The sequence below is a fragment of the Lissotriton vulgaris genome, chromosome 2_1, assembly GCF_964263255.1.
Source record: "Lissotriton vulgaris chromosome 2_1, aLisVul1.2, whole genome shotgun sequence".
In the NCBI taxonomy this organism is placed as follows: Eukaryota; Metazoa; Chordata; class Amphibia; order Caudata; family Salamandridae; genus Lissotriton; species Lissotriton vulgaris.
The window spans coordinates 788,601,903-788,620,913 of NC_141687.1; the positions used below are offsets into that span (position 1 = coordinate 788,601,903).

At 44.3% G+C, this 19,011-nt stretch overlaps 1 protein-coding gene across 1 annotated transcript in view; it reads right to left on the reverse strand.

Moving 5' to 3' along the window:
- The window catches only part of LOC147731162 (dynein axonemal heavy chain 11-like), a 962,811-nt gene that overhangs the window by 510,499 nt on the left and 433,301 nt on the right, over nt 1-19,011 (reverse strand). Inside the window, exons 9-10 of the mRNA XM_086954157.1 lie at nt 17,737-17,861; nt 15,862-16,054 (exon numbers count right to left, since the gene is read on the reverse strand). Coding sequence (XP_086810283.1) covers nt 15,862-16,054; nt 17,737-17,861 — 318 coding nt within the window. The remainder of the gene's footprint in view (nt 1-15,861; nt 16,055-17,736; nt 17,862-19,011) is intronic.

A 19,011-nucleotide genomic window follows, 5' to 3' on the forward strand; every position in this document is an offset into this window, starting at 1 on the left:
AAAAGTATAGTTTCAAATTCGGGAGAGCCAATCCCCCCCCTCTCTCTTGGTAGGGAGAGAAACCTAAGGGCTCATCGAAGCCGAGAGTAAGCCCACATAAATCGGGAGAGTATACTTTCCATTATTTTAAACCTTTGGGAAGTAAATTCAAGACATATGGCTCTAAAAAGATATAGAATTTTCACAAAAAAGAGCATCTTTATTACATTACACCTGCCACCTATAAATAAATGTAAATTGTTTAACCTTGCAGGATCTTTTTTGTTTTTTTCAATGAGGGGCTCCATATTATCCCTAACCACATTGTCTAGTATTGCAGACAAACTAATACCAAGATATATGGTCTTTTGAACTACCCGGCTATCTATCATCTCCAATTTTATCGTTAAGAACAATCTGTGTCTTATATCTATTCAGAGCATATCTGAAAACGCCCGAAACAGTCAGCCTCATCCTCGATTGCCACTATGGTGGAACTTCGGTCCTGTGTTAGAAGAGCAATATCGTACGCATAGGCCAAGGGCTTAGTTGCCCAATTTCAACCATATTGCCGGAACTTGATTATTACTTTCTAACCTACGGATACATGGATCAATAAAGACCGCAAATAATAGTGGGGAGCATGGACAAACCTGCCTGGTTCCACAAGAGATTAAGAAATCTTCAGGGAGAGCACCATTCACCAGTACTGCAGCCGTTGGTTCAACATATAACATTTTAACCGCTTAAAAAAAGTCTTCCCAAATACCAATTCTAGACATTGCAATCCAGAGATATTGCCAGGATACTCTATCAAAGGCATCTAGTAGGATAAGAGCCATAGGGTCTACAGCAGCATTGGTAACATCAAATAGTGATATAACTCTCCAGATATGATCTATTGTAGACCTTCTGGGAATAAACCTGTGTTAGCTCACTAAGATTTATAGATTATTGGTGCGAGTCGCATAGCCAACAGCTTTGAATACATTTTTGAGTCACCATTTATCAGGGTTATCGGGCGGTAAGAACCCAATTCCAGAGAAGATTTATTGTTTCTTTTTTAAAAACACGATTGTAACTGAGGACCATGAGCCTAGGGTCAGTCCACCATTAAAAATATGTAAGAATAATTAATTTATGATTTCTCTTAACTTAGGGGAAAAAGTGAGGTAAAATTCAGTCGGGATGCCGTCTGTCCCGGCTGCTTTCTCCCTTGCTAGGCTATTCATAGACCATCAATTCTCAACCCATTGGGGAGAGTTATCTGCACGTTCCTGGTCCTCCTTGGAAAAATTTGAATATGGAACCGAGTTGAGATATTCAATCAATCAATCAATCAATCAATCAGCGAATTTGTATAGCGCGCTACTCAACCGCTAGGGTCTCAAGGCGCTGGAGGGGGGGGGGGGGGGGGAGTTGCTACTGCTCGAACAGCCAGGTCTTGAGTTACTTCCTGAAGGAGAGATGGTCTTGGGTCCGCCGTAGGTGGGTGGGGTGGGAGTTCCATGTCTTGACCGCCAGGTAGGAGAAGGATCTTCCTCCGGCGGTGTTTCTGCGAATTCGTGGGACGGTGGCGAGGGCGAGGCTGGTGGAGCGGAGCTGGCGGGTGGGTGTGTAGAATGTCAGGCGGCTGTTGAGGTATTTGGGGCCCATGTCGGGGAGAGCCTTGTGTGCGTGGGTGAGGAGTCTGAACGTGATTCTTTTGCTGACGGGGAGCCAGTGCAGGTCTCTCAGATGGGCAGAGATGTGGCTGTGACGGGGGATGTCCACAATGAGGCGTGCAGAGGCGTTCTGAATTCATTGGAGTCTTTTCTGGAGTTTGGCCGTGGTGCCAGCGTAGAGGGTGTTCCCGTAGACCTGTCGGCTGGTGACGAGGACCTGGGTGACCATCTTCCTGGTTTCGGTGGGGCTCCACCGGAAGATCTTTCAGAGCCTGCGCAGGGTGTTGAAACAGGATGACGAGACGGTGTTGACTTTTCCATAATGATATTCCATAATGGTATTCTGTTCAATGCCGATGCTTGACGTATATAAGGTTTAGTAGTACCCCCTCAATGCAGCCCTAATCAGGTCTGGATCAGCAATCTGCCCTAAATCATGATCTTTAATTTCTCAGATTAGGTTAGATGTTATTTGTTGCCTAGTCCATACTGCCAGATGATGACCGATCTGTTTGCTAAGCTCATACACTGCTTCTTTTTGAGTTGTTAATTTACTCATTACCTTATCCACCAAGATGTCAACAATAGCGGCTTTGGCTATCACCACCCGTCGTTGCTCTAACTCCAAATTCCTCCCCCCATGAAAAGCCCTTACTAACCTCTCTTCAGCTGCCACTAAACTATACTGTAGATACTTCATTGTTTGTTTGGCGTGTTTGTTATAATTTAAGGAGTATTTAAATGTTTCCCCCCGGATACCTTCTTTCATGGCGTCCCACATCATCTCAATTGATGTATTTCCCAAATTATCCCCCAGAAACATAGGGATCCATTGCCTCATGTGTACAATATTCTTCATTTGATAATAGTGTTCTCCCGAACATCCATAATCTTGATTTAGTGTTAAATATATCCACCTCTAAATCAAAGACAAGCGGGCTGTGGTCTGATAAAACAGGTTGTTGCTTCTCTATCCGTAATTTCGAGCTTAATGTATTCGACAAAAACATGTAATCGAGTCTAGCATGGGTAATCTGTGGATTAGAAAAATAAGTAAATCCTGAATCATTCGGTTTTAGCATATGCAAACAATTAACAAAACAATGAGTCTGACATACATTTTTCAAAGCCTTAAACACCTTTGGTTTCCTGCCCATATACCCCCACCCTGCCTCCAGAGACCAATCACATGGTAAATTGATATTGCAATCCTCACATAGGATAAGTGGGAGTGGCCAATGGGCAAGTTCACTAGAGATGGTGTCAAGCACACAGTAATCATCACTATTACTCCAATATATTGTACATGATGTCAGTTTCTCTCCCAAACTTATGGGTCCATTAGGATGGCGGACGGAACTCCACCGCCATGCAGGCGGTGGCGATCCATCCGCCATTCTTGCCCGTCCGCCACCTGGCGGAGGGGAAGACCGTCTGCCGCTTTTCCACCGCGGTCGCCTTGCGACCGCGGCGGAAAACGCCTGATATGGAGGGGGTGTCTATCAGACACCGCCAGCCAGATTAGTATGGCCTGGGAGGAATGTCTTTCCGTGGCGGCAATGCCGCCACGAAAAGGCATACTGTTCCTGCTTTGGGGGCCCGTTGCGGGGCCCCAGGGTGAAGGGGGGTTGGGGGTGCACATGGGGGGTACCTATGGTACCCCCCTGCGTTTCACAGCACAACATGGCAGGCACCGCGCGGTGCCCGTCATGTTGTGCTGTGAAACGCACAACACTTTTTCTATATGGGGAGTTAGGTCCTGGGACATGCAGTTGGTTGGACCATTATTAAATGCTTAAACACAACATTACCATCTGCACATTTCTTTTGTATCTCAGGTTTGAGCACTACAAACCGATATCTATTGAGTTTGTAAGGTACACTTTATTCATACCTGTTTTATTTCATTCGCACAACAAGCATTTTTCACATTGCGGCGGCCGGTGCTTTAAGCACTGTCCGCCGCAATGTGAAAAATGCGGGATGCACCCACCACTGTGGCGGGTGCATCTTAATTGGGGGCACAGTTCCTCCGCCCTTGTGGCAGACGGTACCGGACTCCTAAGTTGGCACCCCCTGATAACCCACCACCCAAACTTGTCCAAGCATGACCATGTAAATTGGATCCAGCTCCCTTTGGCCAGTATGGCTATGCCCCAGACCCTGGAACCCATACCCCAATGATTTTATTGGATGCAATTGTGTCCCTTCAGTGTGTCTTTCCTTCAGGCAGATAATATTTGAACCAAACATTTGTAGCCCAGCCGCAACCTTCTGCCTTTTCTTAGCATCATTGATTCCACAGATGTTAATAGTGACCACTCTAAGTCTACCCATAACTTCTTATAACATTTTCCTAGCTCAGGAACATGAAACATGGAAAAAATTGTACAGAGGTTGTGTGAGGTGGATCTTTCAGGTATGAATCCCGATTGATCCGGTAGTATCAGGCCCTGCAGCAGGGGTTGTAATCTGGTTGCCAACATTTTTGCCAGAATCTTGGAGTCTATATTGATTAGCGACAACGGGCGGTAAGAGTCGCATCTTTCCGGTGGTCTGTCTTTCTTAAGCATAGTAATGATCAAGTCTTCTCTTAAAGATGGTGGCAGTATCCCTGCATCTTATATAAAAAAACGAAAGTATGACAGTTTGTCCTTTATGCATTACTACACCATACTTCCGATCGGCATGAAACTTTGGGAAGTTGTTGAGTACACTTGCGCGAAGGTTTCTGGCAAAAAAATAAAGTGTTAAATATCGGCCCCCCGGCCCCCCAGCCTCCCAGGGCCCTCATAATATTTCCAATACTTAACATTTACAGTTTCCGGTGCAACTCGCTTTTGCAATGACCATCAACAAAGCACAAGGACAATCGCTGCAAGTGTATGGACTATATTTGGAGAATCCATGCTTCTCACATGGACACCTGTATGTGGCCAGCTCACGCGTCGGAAAACCTTTTGATTTATTCGTGTATGCACCAGACGGAAAAACACAAAATACCGTGTATCCACAAGCACTCGAATAAATAAACAGAATTAAAACAACACTTTAAAATGTTTTCCATATTAAAATGAATTAGTTTCAATAAAAGTGACACAATGTAAATTGAATGTTATCCTAACAAGTTTCCTTAAATTTCCTTTCTTCTGAGATCGCAGCAACGTGTGACGGGTAAGCTAGTATTTCTTATAAAACTCTACTGTAAGCCCTTCGGGGCCAGGTGCCTTGCCACTAGACATTGCTGCAATCGCCAGCTTGACATCCTGCTCATCTATAGGTGAGCAAAGATACTTCCTCTGCGCGTCCGATAGCCAGGCACAGGCTATATTTTCTAAGTATTCCTCAAAATCTAACTCCGATGCCGTACCGTGCGATTTCTATAGATCAGTGTAAAAACCGCGGAATTGTTCCGTGATGTCCTCTGGATTATAATGTTTGTCTCCCTGTTCATCTACTATTCTATCTACACGAGGTTGCTCGAGCCGCTCCTTAATTTTAAACGCCAACGTGCGTCCCGGTCTACCTGCCTCCCCATATCGTCTCGCTGTATGTCTACGGGACAAATATTTAACCTCTGTATCAGCAAGCTCATCATACTCCTTAATCAACTGTTGTATATGGGCTAGTGTTTGCGCCTCCGGCTTAGTCACATACTCTTTTTCCAAGTCACAGAGCGCATTCTCTGTGTTTTGAAGTTGAGTTCTTATGTCTTTTAGTATACCCGCTGCCGTACCAATACATACCCCTCTAATGGTGACCTTAAAAGCCTCCCACAGTGTTGAACCTTCATCTACAGTGCCCTTATTTAGTGTGAATTATTGCACAATGGCCTCCTGCACCGTTGTCTCATATATGGGGTCAAGCAGCGCTAGAACGCAATCGCCACGTAAAGGGGCGTCTCACAGCCCTCGGGAACATCACTTCCAGTCTCACCGGGTTATGATCCGACAATGTTCTAGCAAGAGGTCACCTCTTCAACCCATTCCATCAACTCTACTCCTACCAGCCAATAATCCAGACGCGACCAACTCCCATGCATCAGCGTCGAATGTGTACCTTCCCGCAACTGTGGGTGACGCAATCGCCAAGCATCATACAACCCAAATTCCTCCATGGCCGGCACAACACTTTTGGCAACCCTAGGGGTTCGGTGAGATATGGGGTTAGATTTGTCCAATATCACATTCAAATATGTATTGAGATCTCCCCCCCAAATTAGAGGAGCATCAGGCCAACCCCTCAATATTCCACATATGCGGTCTACACAGGACGGATCGTCCATAATCGGCCTGTACATATTAACAATGGTAATCAGTTTGCCATGCATCTTACCACACACCATTGCACACCTACCATCCTCATCTGTGTATGTGTGTATGGGCTGGAACTCCACACCTTTCTTAACCAAAATTGCCACACCTCTCGGATAGGAAGAGTAGGAAGCGGGCAGTTGAAAACCTGCCAACCTACCCGCTACAACCCGCTCAGTATAGTTAGTCAAATGCGTTTCCTGTATTAAGGCACTTTGTATCATGTGACTCCAATATTTTCTGGATTACACTCCTGCAGTGCAGGTGGAGAGAAAGGACCTGTCTTACTTTTTTAGATGAATTGAGTCCGCGAACATTCCAGGTTAACATCCTGCATTTACCTCCCATCAGTTATTGCAATTCTATAAGCAGTTGCTCTCTAGCTATGTCGCTATAGCACAACCCAACCCAATCGAACATGTAGCATGCTGCTGTGTACAGTTTGATAGACATGATACGAAACAAAGCAAACAAGAACATCCCTCTCCCAGTTCCCTCCCCCCTACCACTCCAACCTCCCAATCAGGTCGAGACCATTCCCCCCACCCTCCCTCAATACAACACTCCCAACTGCCCATTGTACCATATGGGGAACACCCTCTTGGGGAAGAGGCTCAGCAACGAGTACTCGCACCGAAGTGCGGTTGCCGGAACATTTTTATCCAACCCCCCTGCGTGCCCTCTGTAACTCGCATCAAGTAGCATTAACTATCCGCCTCGCTCAGGACTATCAATATGGAGTTTCGGTGAGATTTCGTCTCCCACCCCGCCCTCCCGAACAGTGAACCGGCCATACCTCGCAAACAGTCCGGATCCAAGATCAGAGCAGGCCTCCATAGTAGTATACTACATTCGTGAGGCAGTTATCCTAACACTAATCTGCATCTTCTAGTCCCGACTCCATAATTGTAGCTTTCACCAGAGTCTGTCGATGATTCGTCTTACAAATATGTTTGGTGAACTTCAGCGCTGATTTCGCATCTGTGAAAAAATGTGATTGTTCCTCATGAGTTATTTTCAACTTGGCCGGGTATAACATGGCGCACGGCACTGATGCTTCTCTCGGCAATTTATTCACTGGTACAAACTCCTTTCTCTCCACCTGCACTGCAGGAGTGTAATCCGAAAAAAATTAGAGTTTGTCCCCTTTATAAACAACTGGATCCTTACCCCTAGTTTCTCTCAATATGGCGTCCCTGTCAGCTTAATTTAGGAGACGTGCAATAATCGGGCGCGGTGGCGCACCCGGTTTAGGCCGCGGTCCCAATGAACGGTGTGCTTGTTCCACTATCATCACAGTAGAAAGGACGGGTCAGAAGAGTTCACGCAGCATACTATCTATAAAAGTCTCCATCTTGGATATGGGCGTGATTTCCTATAAACCAATAATGGGAATATTGTTACGCCTTGAGCGCGCTTCCAAATCTTCATTCTTCGCACTTATCACCTTCAGTACCTTTTCCATCTGAGGAAGCTGCGTGCGTGATTCAGCTTGTGCGTCATGCTCGTCAGACACACGCTTTTCCAGAATATCTAATCTGTGCTCGTGCTTGTCCACTTTCTTTTTGACCATGTCAAGTCCAGTAGCCAAAGCATCAATCTTGCTATCTATTGTCTTCATCCCAGCACGCAATTCCACCAATATGGACCTGGTATCATCCTCCGCGCCTTCTGTGAGCCCTGTGGCGCTGCGCGATTCACTCTGCTCACCCATACTGTCAGTAGCACGAGTTAACCGTTTGTTTTCAAATTGGAGTTTGGCCTGCTTAGGCTCCGATTTACTTGAAGACACTGATTCCAGGTGACCCAGCAGGTCCGCTCATCAACCGAACCAGTAATATGCAATTTAGTCCTGTCCACAATGGGACTGCAGCCCACCACCTGCCACTTCAGCCTCGGCAATATCCAGCGCATCTGCACCACCTCTGCTCCCCACTCGCAGATGTCTGCTCCCAGGGATTAGTCTGGGCTGCGGGCCACCACCAGAGTACAGGCCTCACTATCTGTCCTCCTGTGTCACCACTTCAGCCAGCAAGGCTCCTTCACCAGTCTGCCTTGTAAAATATTCTTAGGGATCTTCAGGATTGATCGGCACTTCACAGCCCAGCGATATAGCGCCCTGTGACAGCAGCCTCACGTTAGGGTCGGTACTCCCACTACCCCCCGCAACCGAGAGGCCCTCCGTGGACCCCCAACCACGCCTGCTCGTTACCCAGACCAGCGAAAGGCTGAGGAGACCTCCAGGCAGCACACCCCAGGCACCAAGGGGTAGCCCAGTAGCCAGCCAGAACAATCTAGAAGCACCAGGCAAGCTGCGACCTCTCGTGACCACGCAGCGCAGTCCCCACAAGGCGCCAACACACACTGGGTCACCGCACCCCGTGAAGGCTGCGCCGCCCAAACCAACCAGGCCCATCCCACCTTAGCGCCTCACTCGCCCTGCCAGGTCGGCTTCTCTTCGCTGCTGCTGTCTCGTGAGCACCAGCGATGCCTCGCAGGGCAGCGCCGCTCCGGGCTTCATGAAAGTTCGCACCACAGGCTGGCCAGCGCAGCAATTCACAGCCAGTCCGCCGATTCAGGGGGAGGCCACCGCGCACTCCGGTCCAAGGCTGTCCACCTTTTAAGGGCTCCGCCCGTCCCTCGGATCTCACCGCCTCACATTTGCGCTCTCGTCCGGCGCCGATTTATATTACTTTGCTCTTCCCACCGTCAGCCATATGTTGCCATAAAGATTCTGCCAGCTGATATCAGGATCGCCACATTCGACGTCAATCTTAGACTCTTCAGACCGCTCACTAGCTCGGCGCCATGTTCCGCTCGATCCGCGGCGGCAGCCTCGACCGACTCAAGAGCAGTGCACGGAGCAGAAGACTTCCGACCCCACCGATATGTTCCACAGCCTCCGAACTATGTCCCGAGGGGATCCCGCAGCACGCAGCGGGTTTTAAAAGGATGGTATTAGCCAGGTAAAGGTTCCGGCACGTGGAGCTCCTTTAGCAGGCAGCCATTCCGCTACGCGCCGAAGCCACGCCCCCCAGATTTTCCCTACCTTCCGTCCTGACCCTTGGAGTTTTTTAAGCCAGCCGTCCCTGTCGATTCCTAACATCATCCTGAAATGATCACAGGGATTGTAGAATTAAAGACAGCCAATTTTCCATCATTTGATGGTTCCGAATCTCCCACCAAGTTCCCAGTTGAAAGCTTTTCTTTTTCATTTGTGGTTTCTGGGGGTAGCTATTGTGTAGCTAAATAATCCCATTCCAGTTCCTCCAAAGTCTTGTTGCCGTAAGTCTCCATTCCACCTAGGCTCTTCTTACAAACTTTTTTCCTAGATGACTATTTAGGCTTCTTGGAGATGACTACCTTCTCTTGAAAGCTACAATTACTTGAAGAAGAGGTCCTGCCATCACTTATAGCTGATATGCTTGTGTCAGATACCTCGGAATCCTCGGTCAAGGAGAATAATTTTTCACCATAGGGTCCGGGGACAAACATCCCGCGTCAGTGGTTTTCTTTTTAGTTTCGACCCCCCTAGATGCACAGGGTCAGTCATCAATTGTTATATCCGGTGTCAAATCAGCCTTCTTATCGCTTGGCATATCAAGGAGCACATTGGCAGAGCAGCAAACCCTAGTCGCTATTTCCACCACCAAACTGGTATATAGGGGTGCCTCTAGGATGGTATTGTCTCTATTTACCTACTAGGGTCTTATATTTTTAGCCAATTCATTCTCAGATTCCTCCCCTTGGTCTCTAGGTATAGTAGTATGGACAAGATCGTCCACCTTTCCATTGCCTCCCCTTTTAGAATCCTTCTACCCATCCTTTTCCTTTTTCCCAGACTCTTGGGGTGAGAAAATGCTCAGAAAAGAAGGTTGCGACCCCCCAGACGCCTGCATACACCGAGATATCGTCTTTGTGTGTGATTCTGTTTTTACACCACCCCCTCCCCACCCCGGCTTGTCCCCCTTACAGGCATGAGCTTCTCCTTTCTTGCCGCCTGATTTAGAGTTTGTGCCTTTGCGTCGTGTTGGAAGAGTAGAGGAAACAGCGGGTGCCGTCCGTAATTTCCCCTTACCACAGGTAGCTATCTCATTTATCCCAGCAATCTGTCCTTCTCCCTGTGCACAGTTGCAGTCCGCAATCATCCAGGGCTAACCGAAGTAGTAGCCGTGTGTGGTCTCCACTGCTGCCGTCAGTAACAGCCGTGTGAGAGCCTCCCAGCGACTGCAGCTGGATCCAATCCTCCCGCAACAAGAGCACACCCAGTGCTCGACTCGCCGCTCAGCAGGGATACTCCCGTAGAAATCTCTAATTCGACCACAAGTCCAACGCATGACCCTCTCTGTAATTCAGGAGACTTCAACTGAGAGAAGAGAGAGGTAAGCAGTGGCCTCACTCAGACACCATCTTGTCCACGCCCACGATGTGTAGGTTTTCCTAGTGAAATGCAATTTTGCTTCATTATCAACTTCAGAGTCTGTGTACTTATAGTGCAAATAAAATATCTTGGTGGCTGTTCGGGCGTTCAGAAGCTGCAGTTTCTCAAAGTGTATTCTATAGTAAGACCCAAACCCTCCCATCAAACCAAATTACTTTTCAGTCAAGTCACTATTTATGTGTGGCGTAAAACAGCTGAATGAGTTGGGAGCCTACATCTGTGTGACCCACATGGGTAGAATTGTCAGGTAAACCTTACTATTAAGTAATTCCGGAATACGTAGGCAACATAATGTTACTAGCAGCCGTGTACCTGGTATATAAAATAGTGCTGTTAGAGGACTGGTGCAAGGCAGTTGGGGCATCACGCAAGTTATATCAAAAGAAGTGTGCCTGAACATCTCCTTCCACATTAAAATAAGTGAGGACAATAACCAGCACTGAATCCTCTAACAATATTAGCTTTGACGTCCGTGGAACTTGCACCCTTTTATGCTTTCCTCACCTTTTTAATTTTCTGCATGTAGCTTTCGTCTCAGGGCTTTACTTCTCCTGCATTATTCTCCTACATTACTGATTCGGGGTCTTCTCTGTTGGGGTCAGTATCCTGGTTGTCCTGTGGCTCGTCATTGTTTTTCCTCCTGAAAGAGTCAGTAAGGATATTCCTTTTGACTCTATCTTGCTCTTGTCTGAGACTCCTGTCCATGTATGTTATTTCTGTAGTTATGTTCTCTCCAATTTAGTTCCTGCAGTGTTCCCACTCCCAAACTCCATGCTTGCATAATGTAACTAATTTCAGAATAATTCGCTGGTGTACAACTCTTCTTTCTCAATGTCTCTTCAACCTATCTTCTCCCCAGATGTATCACCAGCCAGACAATCTGCCATTGTCAAACTAACCTGTCATCCCCAATGATCAATATAGTAGCAATTTGGTTCTCAACAGGAAGGGCATTGTAGAAGCGTGGTAATTACACCATAGGACAATAACTCTTATACTTTGTCCCTGATAAGTACAAGGATCATGTTGTGTTTGATTATCATAATTTTGGGGAGACATTTAGAATCCTTGAAGAGGGTAAAACATTGGAAAGTGTTGCTAGCAAGTTATCAAGGTGGTATTTCTCAGGGACAACCAGTAGGAGAACACACATTTCGTATTTCTTTTGACTGTCAAAAGATTAATATGTAGGATGCCAAGATTCCACATAATTTTCTTAGAAATTCTTGATGTAGCTCCACTCAACATTTCATTTACACTCTCTAGTCTATTTATACTTACTCTGCCTGAAAGGTGAGCTATCACTAATGTTACATCTTTGGAAATAGCATAGAGGAAAAACATTTAGATTTTTGGATACACTAAAATAGATAGCCCTTTTTCAATTCTAGAGTGCATGGATACCGTGTGGCAACTCTACTCTCTTGAGCAATACTAAAAAAAGCTTTGGTTACATGTCTGAATGCAAACAGTAATCACATGTTAATGTTTAGCATTGACTCCTCCGGGTCACAGTCCCTGTACAAATAGTTCCCCAGATATAGAAATGCAATCAAGAAGCAAAGTATAGTTTATTAATGTCATTTTTTGACAGGTACATACTGAAACAGATCCACTGGAGGTAAGCAACTGGCCAAAAAAATTGCATTCATTTCAGGCAAAGGCCTTAGATCCTCTGTTCATTGGACATTAAAGCAACCATGCAGTGGCCCTACATGACGAAAAAGTAGCATGCTTCCATTTATTGTTCTGTGTACAATTTTAAGACCTTTCATTGAGGCTAATCTGCAAGCAGATAATGAAGTGCGAGTCCTAAAAATTAGTTGAATGTGGTTGGTGTGCTAAACTTCTGCAAAGGTTCAGTAGCTGCAAATTCAACGTAAGAACTATCAAATGTATAGGAGACCTCAGCTTAAACGCAACCCTGGAAGCAATCTACCACAAATCCCAGTGGCCATTTACGTACTCATTCCTGACTCTGGCTGGTCCCTATATCATGTAGTTCAGTATTCTAAACTCACAAATCATTGAGTAGATTTTATTCTACCTTAAACCATCCCTTTTATGATGCTGCTTATGATTTTCATCCTATTTTTCTATGTCCACAAGCATAGATACCTTTTTGTGGCCCTGCTGGTTTCTTTAAATATTGATATAGCTCTACATTGATGTTAACTTACCTGTCCCTTAGCCCACTGAAGTTCTGCCAAGTACTCAAAGTACAGTTTAAGTACTCCCTACATATGTCAATTACTTTACTCCTGTTTATGGAATTGTAGCCGTCATATGCACTTATCCTGCTGTTTAATAAAAAATGGAAAAACACCAAAAATAATTGAAAAATATTATCATCGGAGGAAGGCATTCACTGTTAGTTTTTGGCAAGAACCAGGATCAGAGAGCCCTTAATATATCGTAAAAGGACTCCTCCAGGGAGGGTTTTCCCAAGAATGAAGTATTTCCAAAACAGGATAGGTAAGTTTATATCTTTGACCAATAACTGGCTTATTGTGCAACTGGGAAATTGAAGCAGTAGGTGACAACTGGAAGTAGCACTGAGACCAGGAGTTGCGTCTCGCTACTGAAGGTTTCCCTCCCTGTCCACACGCACTGGCACCATAACTAGTTCACTACATGGGAGATATTTGTGTTAATGTGTTCCGGGTTGAGCAGATGAAATCCCCTGCAGTGGTGGGCAGAAGCACAGGCTTCCCTTCAGTTGCTGAAAATCCTCCATCTTGAAACCGAACAGGATGCAAGAGCACATTGAAGAACAGAAGCCAACCAAATCCTGCTTTCAAAGTAGCTTCCACAAAATCACACCGGGAGGCCACGCCTCCTCTCTCTTGTGAGATATCTTGGGGGAAATATTGACCAGCCAGATACTAACCAAAATATTACATTCTGACAGTGACAGATTGCCATTTTGCCACATAAGTTAGACAATAACTTTCAGGTGCAGTGGGATCAATCTACTACTTTAGACAATGGAAAATTAAGCAGGCATTGAGTGTTGTGTAAATGCACAATTTCTCTTGGACAATAGTAGACTGGATTTCCTTAGGACAAAAGATACAATTGGGCTTAGAGAATGTGAGTATTGTACTTTCTCTTGTCAAGTAAGTTGATAAAACATAGAATTTCTGCAATTTGTGATGAGATAGCAAGCATACTGACATTTATAGTCCCTTTCTGATATGAATAGTTTCTCGGCAGCTGATTTTCCCCAAGAAATAGTATTGAAGTTGCTTACATTGAGATGTGGATGCTAGTGTGTATCCATACTAATATAATAATAATATATAATAAATTTGAGGCGGGTAATCTCAGGAACCACAGCACCAATCACAACACCCAATACAGCGTTGGAAAGGGCAGTTGCAGCAGAAGGACGTAGGCTATGCAGACGCCCACCATATACATTTAAAAGGTAAAAGAACAGTGCCAGCAAAGTAGTCCCTTGTGGGAGTGTCTGCGTTGTGCTGTGGGCATGTGCTGGGGGTGTAACAAACGCTGGGGGCGTGTTGTACGTTCCGCCCTTCATGCCATGTCTCATATCGTGTGCTAATCCCACCCTGCTCCCTTTAAATACCCCTGCACCCCATAATCATAACCCACCCTTACTCCTTAAAATACACCAACACCCTTAAACACTAACCCATCTTAACCCTATAAATATACCCTGTACGCCTAAACCCAAACCCATCCCTAAACCCTAAAAATACCACTGTATCCCAAAACACAAACCTAGCCCTGAACCCTATAAATACCCCTGTACCTCAAAACCCAAACCTACCCCTGAACCCTAAAAATACCCCTGTACCCCAAAACCCACACCTAGCCCTGAACCCCAAAGATTAACACTGTACCCCCAAACCTACCCCTGAACCCTAAAATACCCCTGAACCCCAAAACCCAAACCTAGTCCTGAACCCTTAAAATACCCCTGTACCCAAAAACCCAAACCTACCCCTGAACCCTAAAAATACCCCTGTACCCCAAAACCCAAACCTAGACCTGCACCCTAAAAATAACCCAGTAACCCAAAGCCCAAACCTACCCCTGAACCCTAAAATACCCCTGTACCCCAAAACCCAAACCTAGCCCTGAACCCTTAAAATACCCCTGTACCCCAAAACCCAAACCTAGCCCTGCACCCTAAAAATAACCCAGTACCCCAAAGCCCAAACCTACCCCTGAACCCTAAAATACCCCTGTAACCCAAAACCCAAACCTAGCCCTGAACCCTAAAAATACCCCTATACCCCAAAACCCAAACCTAGCCCTGAACCCTAAAAATACCCCTGTACCCCAAAACCCATACCTATCCCTAAACTCTAAAACTACCCCCGTGCCCCATAACCCAAAACTATATTGAACCCTTAAAATACCCAAACACCCCAAAACATATACTTCAGTACCCCAAAACATATACCCCTATACCCATACTTACCTTATCCAAACATTTAAAAAAAACATGCTTTTACCATTCATGCATTTGCAACGAATTTCGTTGTAAATGTATGCGTGGTAAAAGTATATAAAATGTAATGCTATGCGTTATAATGGCAATGCGGAGTCATGGTACTGTCGTAATGAAAGTATGCGGAGTGAGGGTATGCGGAAAGAAAGTTGCTGAATAATGGGTGTTTACCCTTCCCCGGTAAGTACATTGGTGGCACCGCGGCCCACATCTCCAGCAACATACTCATATTTTTTCACCACCTATTTGAAAAATGCACAGGTCTCTCTCATTGATGGCCAGCACCGACATACACTTTTACACACACCTCCCGTCCCAAGTTCTAGAATTGCGAACTTTAGAGCTGGGGAGCTACGTTCGAATCTCAGCATCAGCTCAACATCCTGTGATTCCAGGCAAATCGCTTTGTCTCCCCGTGCCAACCACAAATGAATGTGTTCTTCTGTAATGTAAATTGTGCTCATGCCATGTTGTCGAGTTCGCGCTATTTAATATTGCAAGGAAAAAGAAAGTAGGGAAACTCGAGTTCGCACACTACTGAACGCGCACTCTTATGTGCATCAGCAGTGCAATGTGAATCGGAGCGTTTCACAGGCCTGTCACAGATAAGAAATGCTATTAAAACGAAATCCTACAAAACAATATACTACTGGCCGGCAGCAATTCATACCCGGACAACGTCTGGACGGGCTGCTAGTATATTAATAAAGGATGCATTTGCTAACACTCTAAGCTGCATTATGGCCTAGCAATGTTTACTCTCCTGGTGGTGTGAGGGGATAGTATGAAAACCTTTTTTCGATTTATGTTTTTCTCATATGTCAAGATATCCATTATGATATTGAAGAATGGACTTGTTAAAAAGCAAATTTTGCGCATAGGAATTGACATATAATACCTAATAAACAGCATTCTAAATCTAGCACAAAATGTTTTGATTCTGAAACACTAAGCATAAGTCAAACTACAAAACTATGTTACCTGTTGGTCAAAGTTTACTTCAAAGAATCCATGTTCATCGCCCCTTAGAATTGGTTGGTTTAAGTGTGATTCACAAATAAAATGTAGATTATTTGCCCAGGCAGTGTAGATTTCATTGTCATGCTTGTCTAACAATTCCAATAGCAGATGACATTTCTGGAAAACAAGTCTGGCTTCATCTGTCTGCAGAGCTCTGTAAAATGAAACGATTTAAGTATTGAAATTAGCATTCATTCAGGATTAGCCTGTGTATGCCGAGTTATGAATGAGATTCATGTTTTACTGAGAATAATGTAAACTTGCAATGTACAGCTCTGAGATGGATGTCTCATATAATATTATTTCTCTCCTTTTATATTGCTGTAAAGCAGACAAAAGATATATAACCATATACAAGCCTAGACAACCCCTAAATCGTGAACATATAGGAGAACTGTGAGCAGTAGGTCATAGGTCGGAGCCCGAAACTGTACCATGACGGCATCAGTTTTTATGCCTTTGACTGAACAACTTGAGGATCTGCATTCTAGTGCTGATAATTAAAACGAATCAATCGGTGACTCAGCTGTGGCAAGGAGATCTGGCATCAACGAGTGGTTACTGAAAATGCTCGCTGGTGCAAATGGTTGAACACCAGACAGATGTCAAGAATAAAAAAAAGTGGGATCTGGAAACATAGACACATTAAATAAAAATATGTAAATGGGTGGAATTCTACTTTATGTAATTTCCAGTGGTTCAAATATTCTTGATTTGTGTTTCCTGAGCTATGTTTTGTGCTGTAGAATTTCAGTATGAGGCCATATTTCTCTTTCTGCTTTGCAAAAGCAAATGGGTTGAGACTGAAGTCACACAAAGGAACTTAAAGGAGAGGTTGTCTGACTCACAGAAACCTGCTAAGAGGTAGCATGTGAGGATGCAAAGACATAAAAGCCACCTCCAAGCACTGAACGCCTCCCAGGCCCACTTAATGCATGTAAGAAAATGGATTTCCATATTGTGCTAGTAGCTGGCCGTGAACCCCCACCCTCACATACCAAGGTTTTTCTTTGCACAGTCGGAGTCAAAAACTGAAAACACATGGACAAAATGTATATTCACACAGAAACAGCAACAGAAATAGAAACACCCACAGACTGATGCACTGATGCAAAATGACTAACTCTAAGACAGTCATAGAGAAACAGACCCTGGAGGTCGTCGACATATTCAGGGACAGATACAAAGATCTAAGGATAGAGAGAAAGTATATAGTGAAAAGTGGGGAGACAAATGGAAAATAAGAAAGAAGGGAATAAAGATAAATGTACAGAATGAGATATAATAAGTTGATTTAAGAATTGTATGTTCAGACAAAGCTTGAGAAGATGAATGAGAGAGGGAATAAGTGATAGTCTCTCTTCCACTCTCTCTCAGAGGTAGGCTGACGGAGAAACAGAGAACCCCACGGCGAGCAAACCTAACAAACGGATGCACGGAAACACATTTTGACAGAAAGACATATATTCAAACAGAAAAGGAGTGAGAAACGAACAATCAACATGGTGTGAGATACAGAGTCCAACCGATAAACTTTCAGAAATGAGGACACGAGGAGACACAGAAATACAAATATAAATGGACTGACAGAGACACGGAGAGAACTACAGAAGAATCTATTGAAACGGTGACTATAATAGAATACACCAGGTCAAAAGTCCGAAAGTGAGACATATCTAGAGAGCAGTCGAGACACAGAAGACCCGAAAATGAGAATGACTTCTGCCATCCCTAAAGTATCACGTTACGCTCAACAACAAAATTATGCTATAAAATACCCCAGAACTAAAACTTTTCTGCAGCCCTGTATCAACGCTAACGAAACACAGCACTTACTGATGATTGACGTGCTTAAAGGATGTCCTGTGGACCAGTATTCGATCTCTTAACTCCTGTGACCATTTCAAGTTGCCTGCTGTAAATGGCATGTTCTTGTGTAATACATCACAACCATTGGATAGCTGAAATAAGCCAGAAACGATTAATGTCAAAAACAGCAAATAAAAACCTTTCTGTATGCCCAAATCTTACGTTGAATTATTTTGTTTAATGTACTAATTTATCAAAAGAAAGATAAATAGATGGCTATGCTGTCAAGAATGAACAAGTGGACCAAAAATCTAGCCAATGTACAAACAATAATGCTGCCCGGTGAAGAATGACTATATATTCAATCTTGAAGCTCCTGGGAGTTGACCTCATTTGATTCAAAACGTTCATGGATGCCAACTACCCCAAGTGTGCCAGCACGGATCTATGTCGATACAACGCATGCTTTTACATCGCATTTTTTACAACGCAAAAACTTTTACAACGCATGTATTTACAACAAATGTTTTTACAACGCAGGTACCTTTACAACGCATACCATTACAACGTAAGTATTGTTAAATATATATTAATTTTATAATCGTAAATTAATTTAAAAAAATATAATTTAATGTAATTTAATTTAAATTTAATTTTAATTTATTTTTACCCTGAACCCCTGTACCCCCAAAACCCAAAACTGACCCTGAACCCCAAAAATACCCCTTTACCCAAAAACTAAAAACTGACCCTGAACCCCAAAAATACCCCTTTACCCAAAAACTAAAAACTGACCCTGAACCCCAAAAATACCCCTTTACCCAAAAACTAAAAACTGACCCTGAACCCCAAAAATACCCCTTTACCCAAAAACTAAAAACTGACCCTGAACCCTAAAAATACCCCTTTACCCCAAACATATAACATTTAAAATATACTTATATACTTACCAATACTTACGTTGTAATGGTATGCGTTGTAAAGGTACCTGCGTTGTAGAAACATTCGTTGTAAATACATGCGTTGTAAAAGTTTTTGCGATGTAAAAGTTGCGTTGTAATGGTATCTCGTTGTAAAAGTTGCGTTGTAAGTGATGTTTCCCGCCAGCACAGGCATCTTGTCATGGCTGCCCCTGTATGCCTTGAGTACTGTCATGTCCTGCTTGGTCCCCATCCACAAGAAGCACACACGAGACCTGTATGTGGATTATTGTTTCTTTTACTGTTCTCTCTCCGCGCAGTGCATGCAGGCACTTCCTTCCTCCTTGTGAGGTCTATCGATAATGCCCTGTCACCTCTCCCT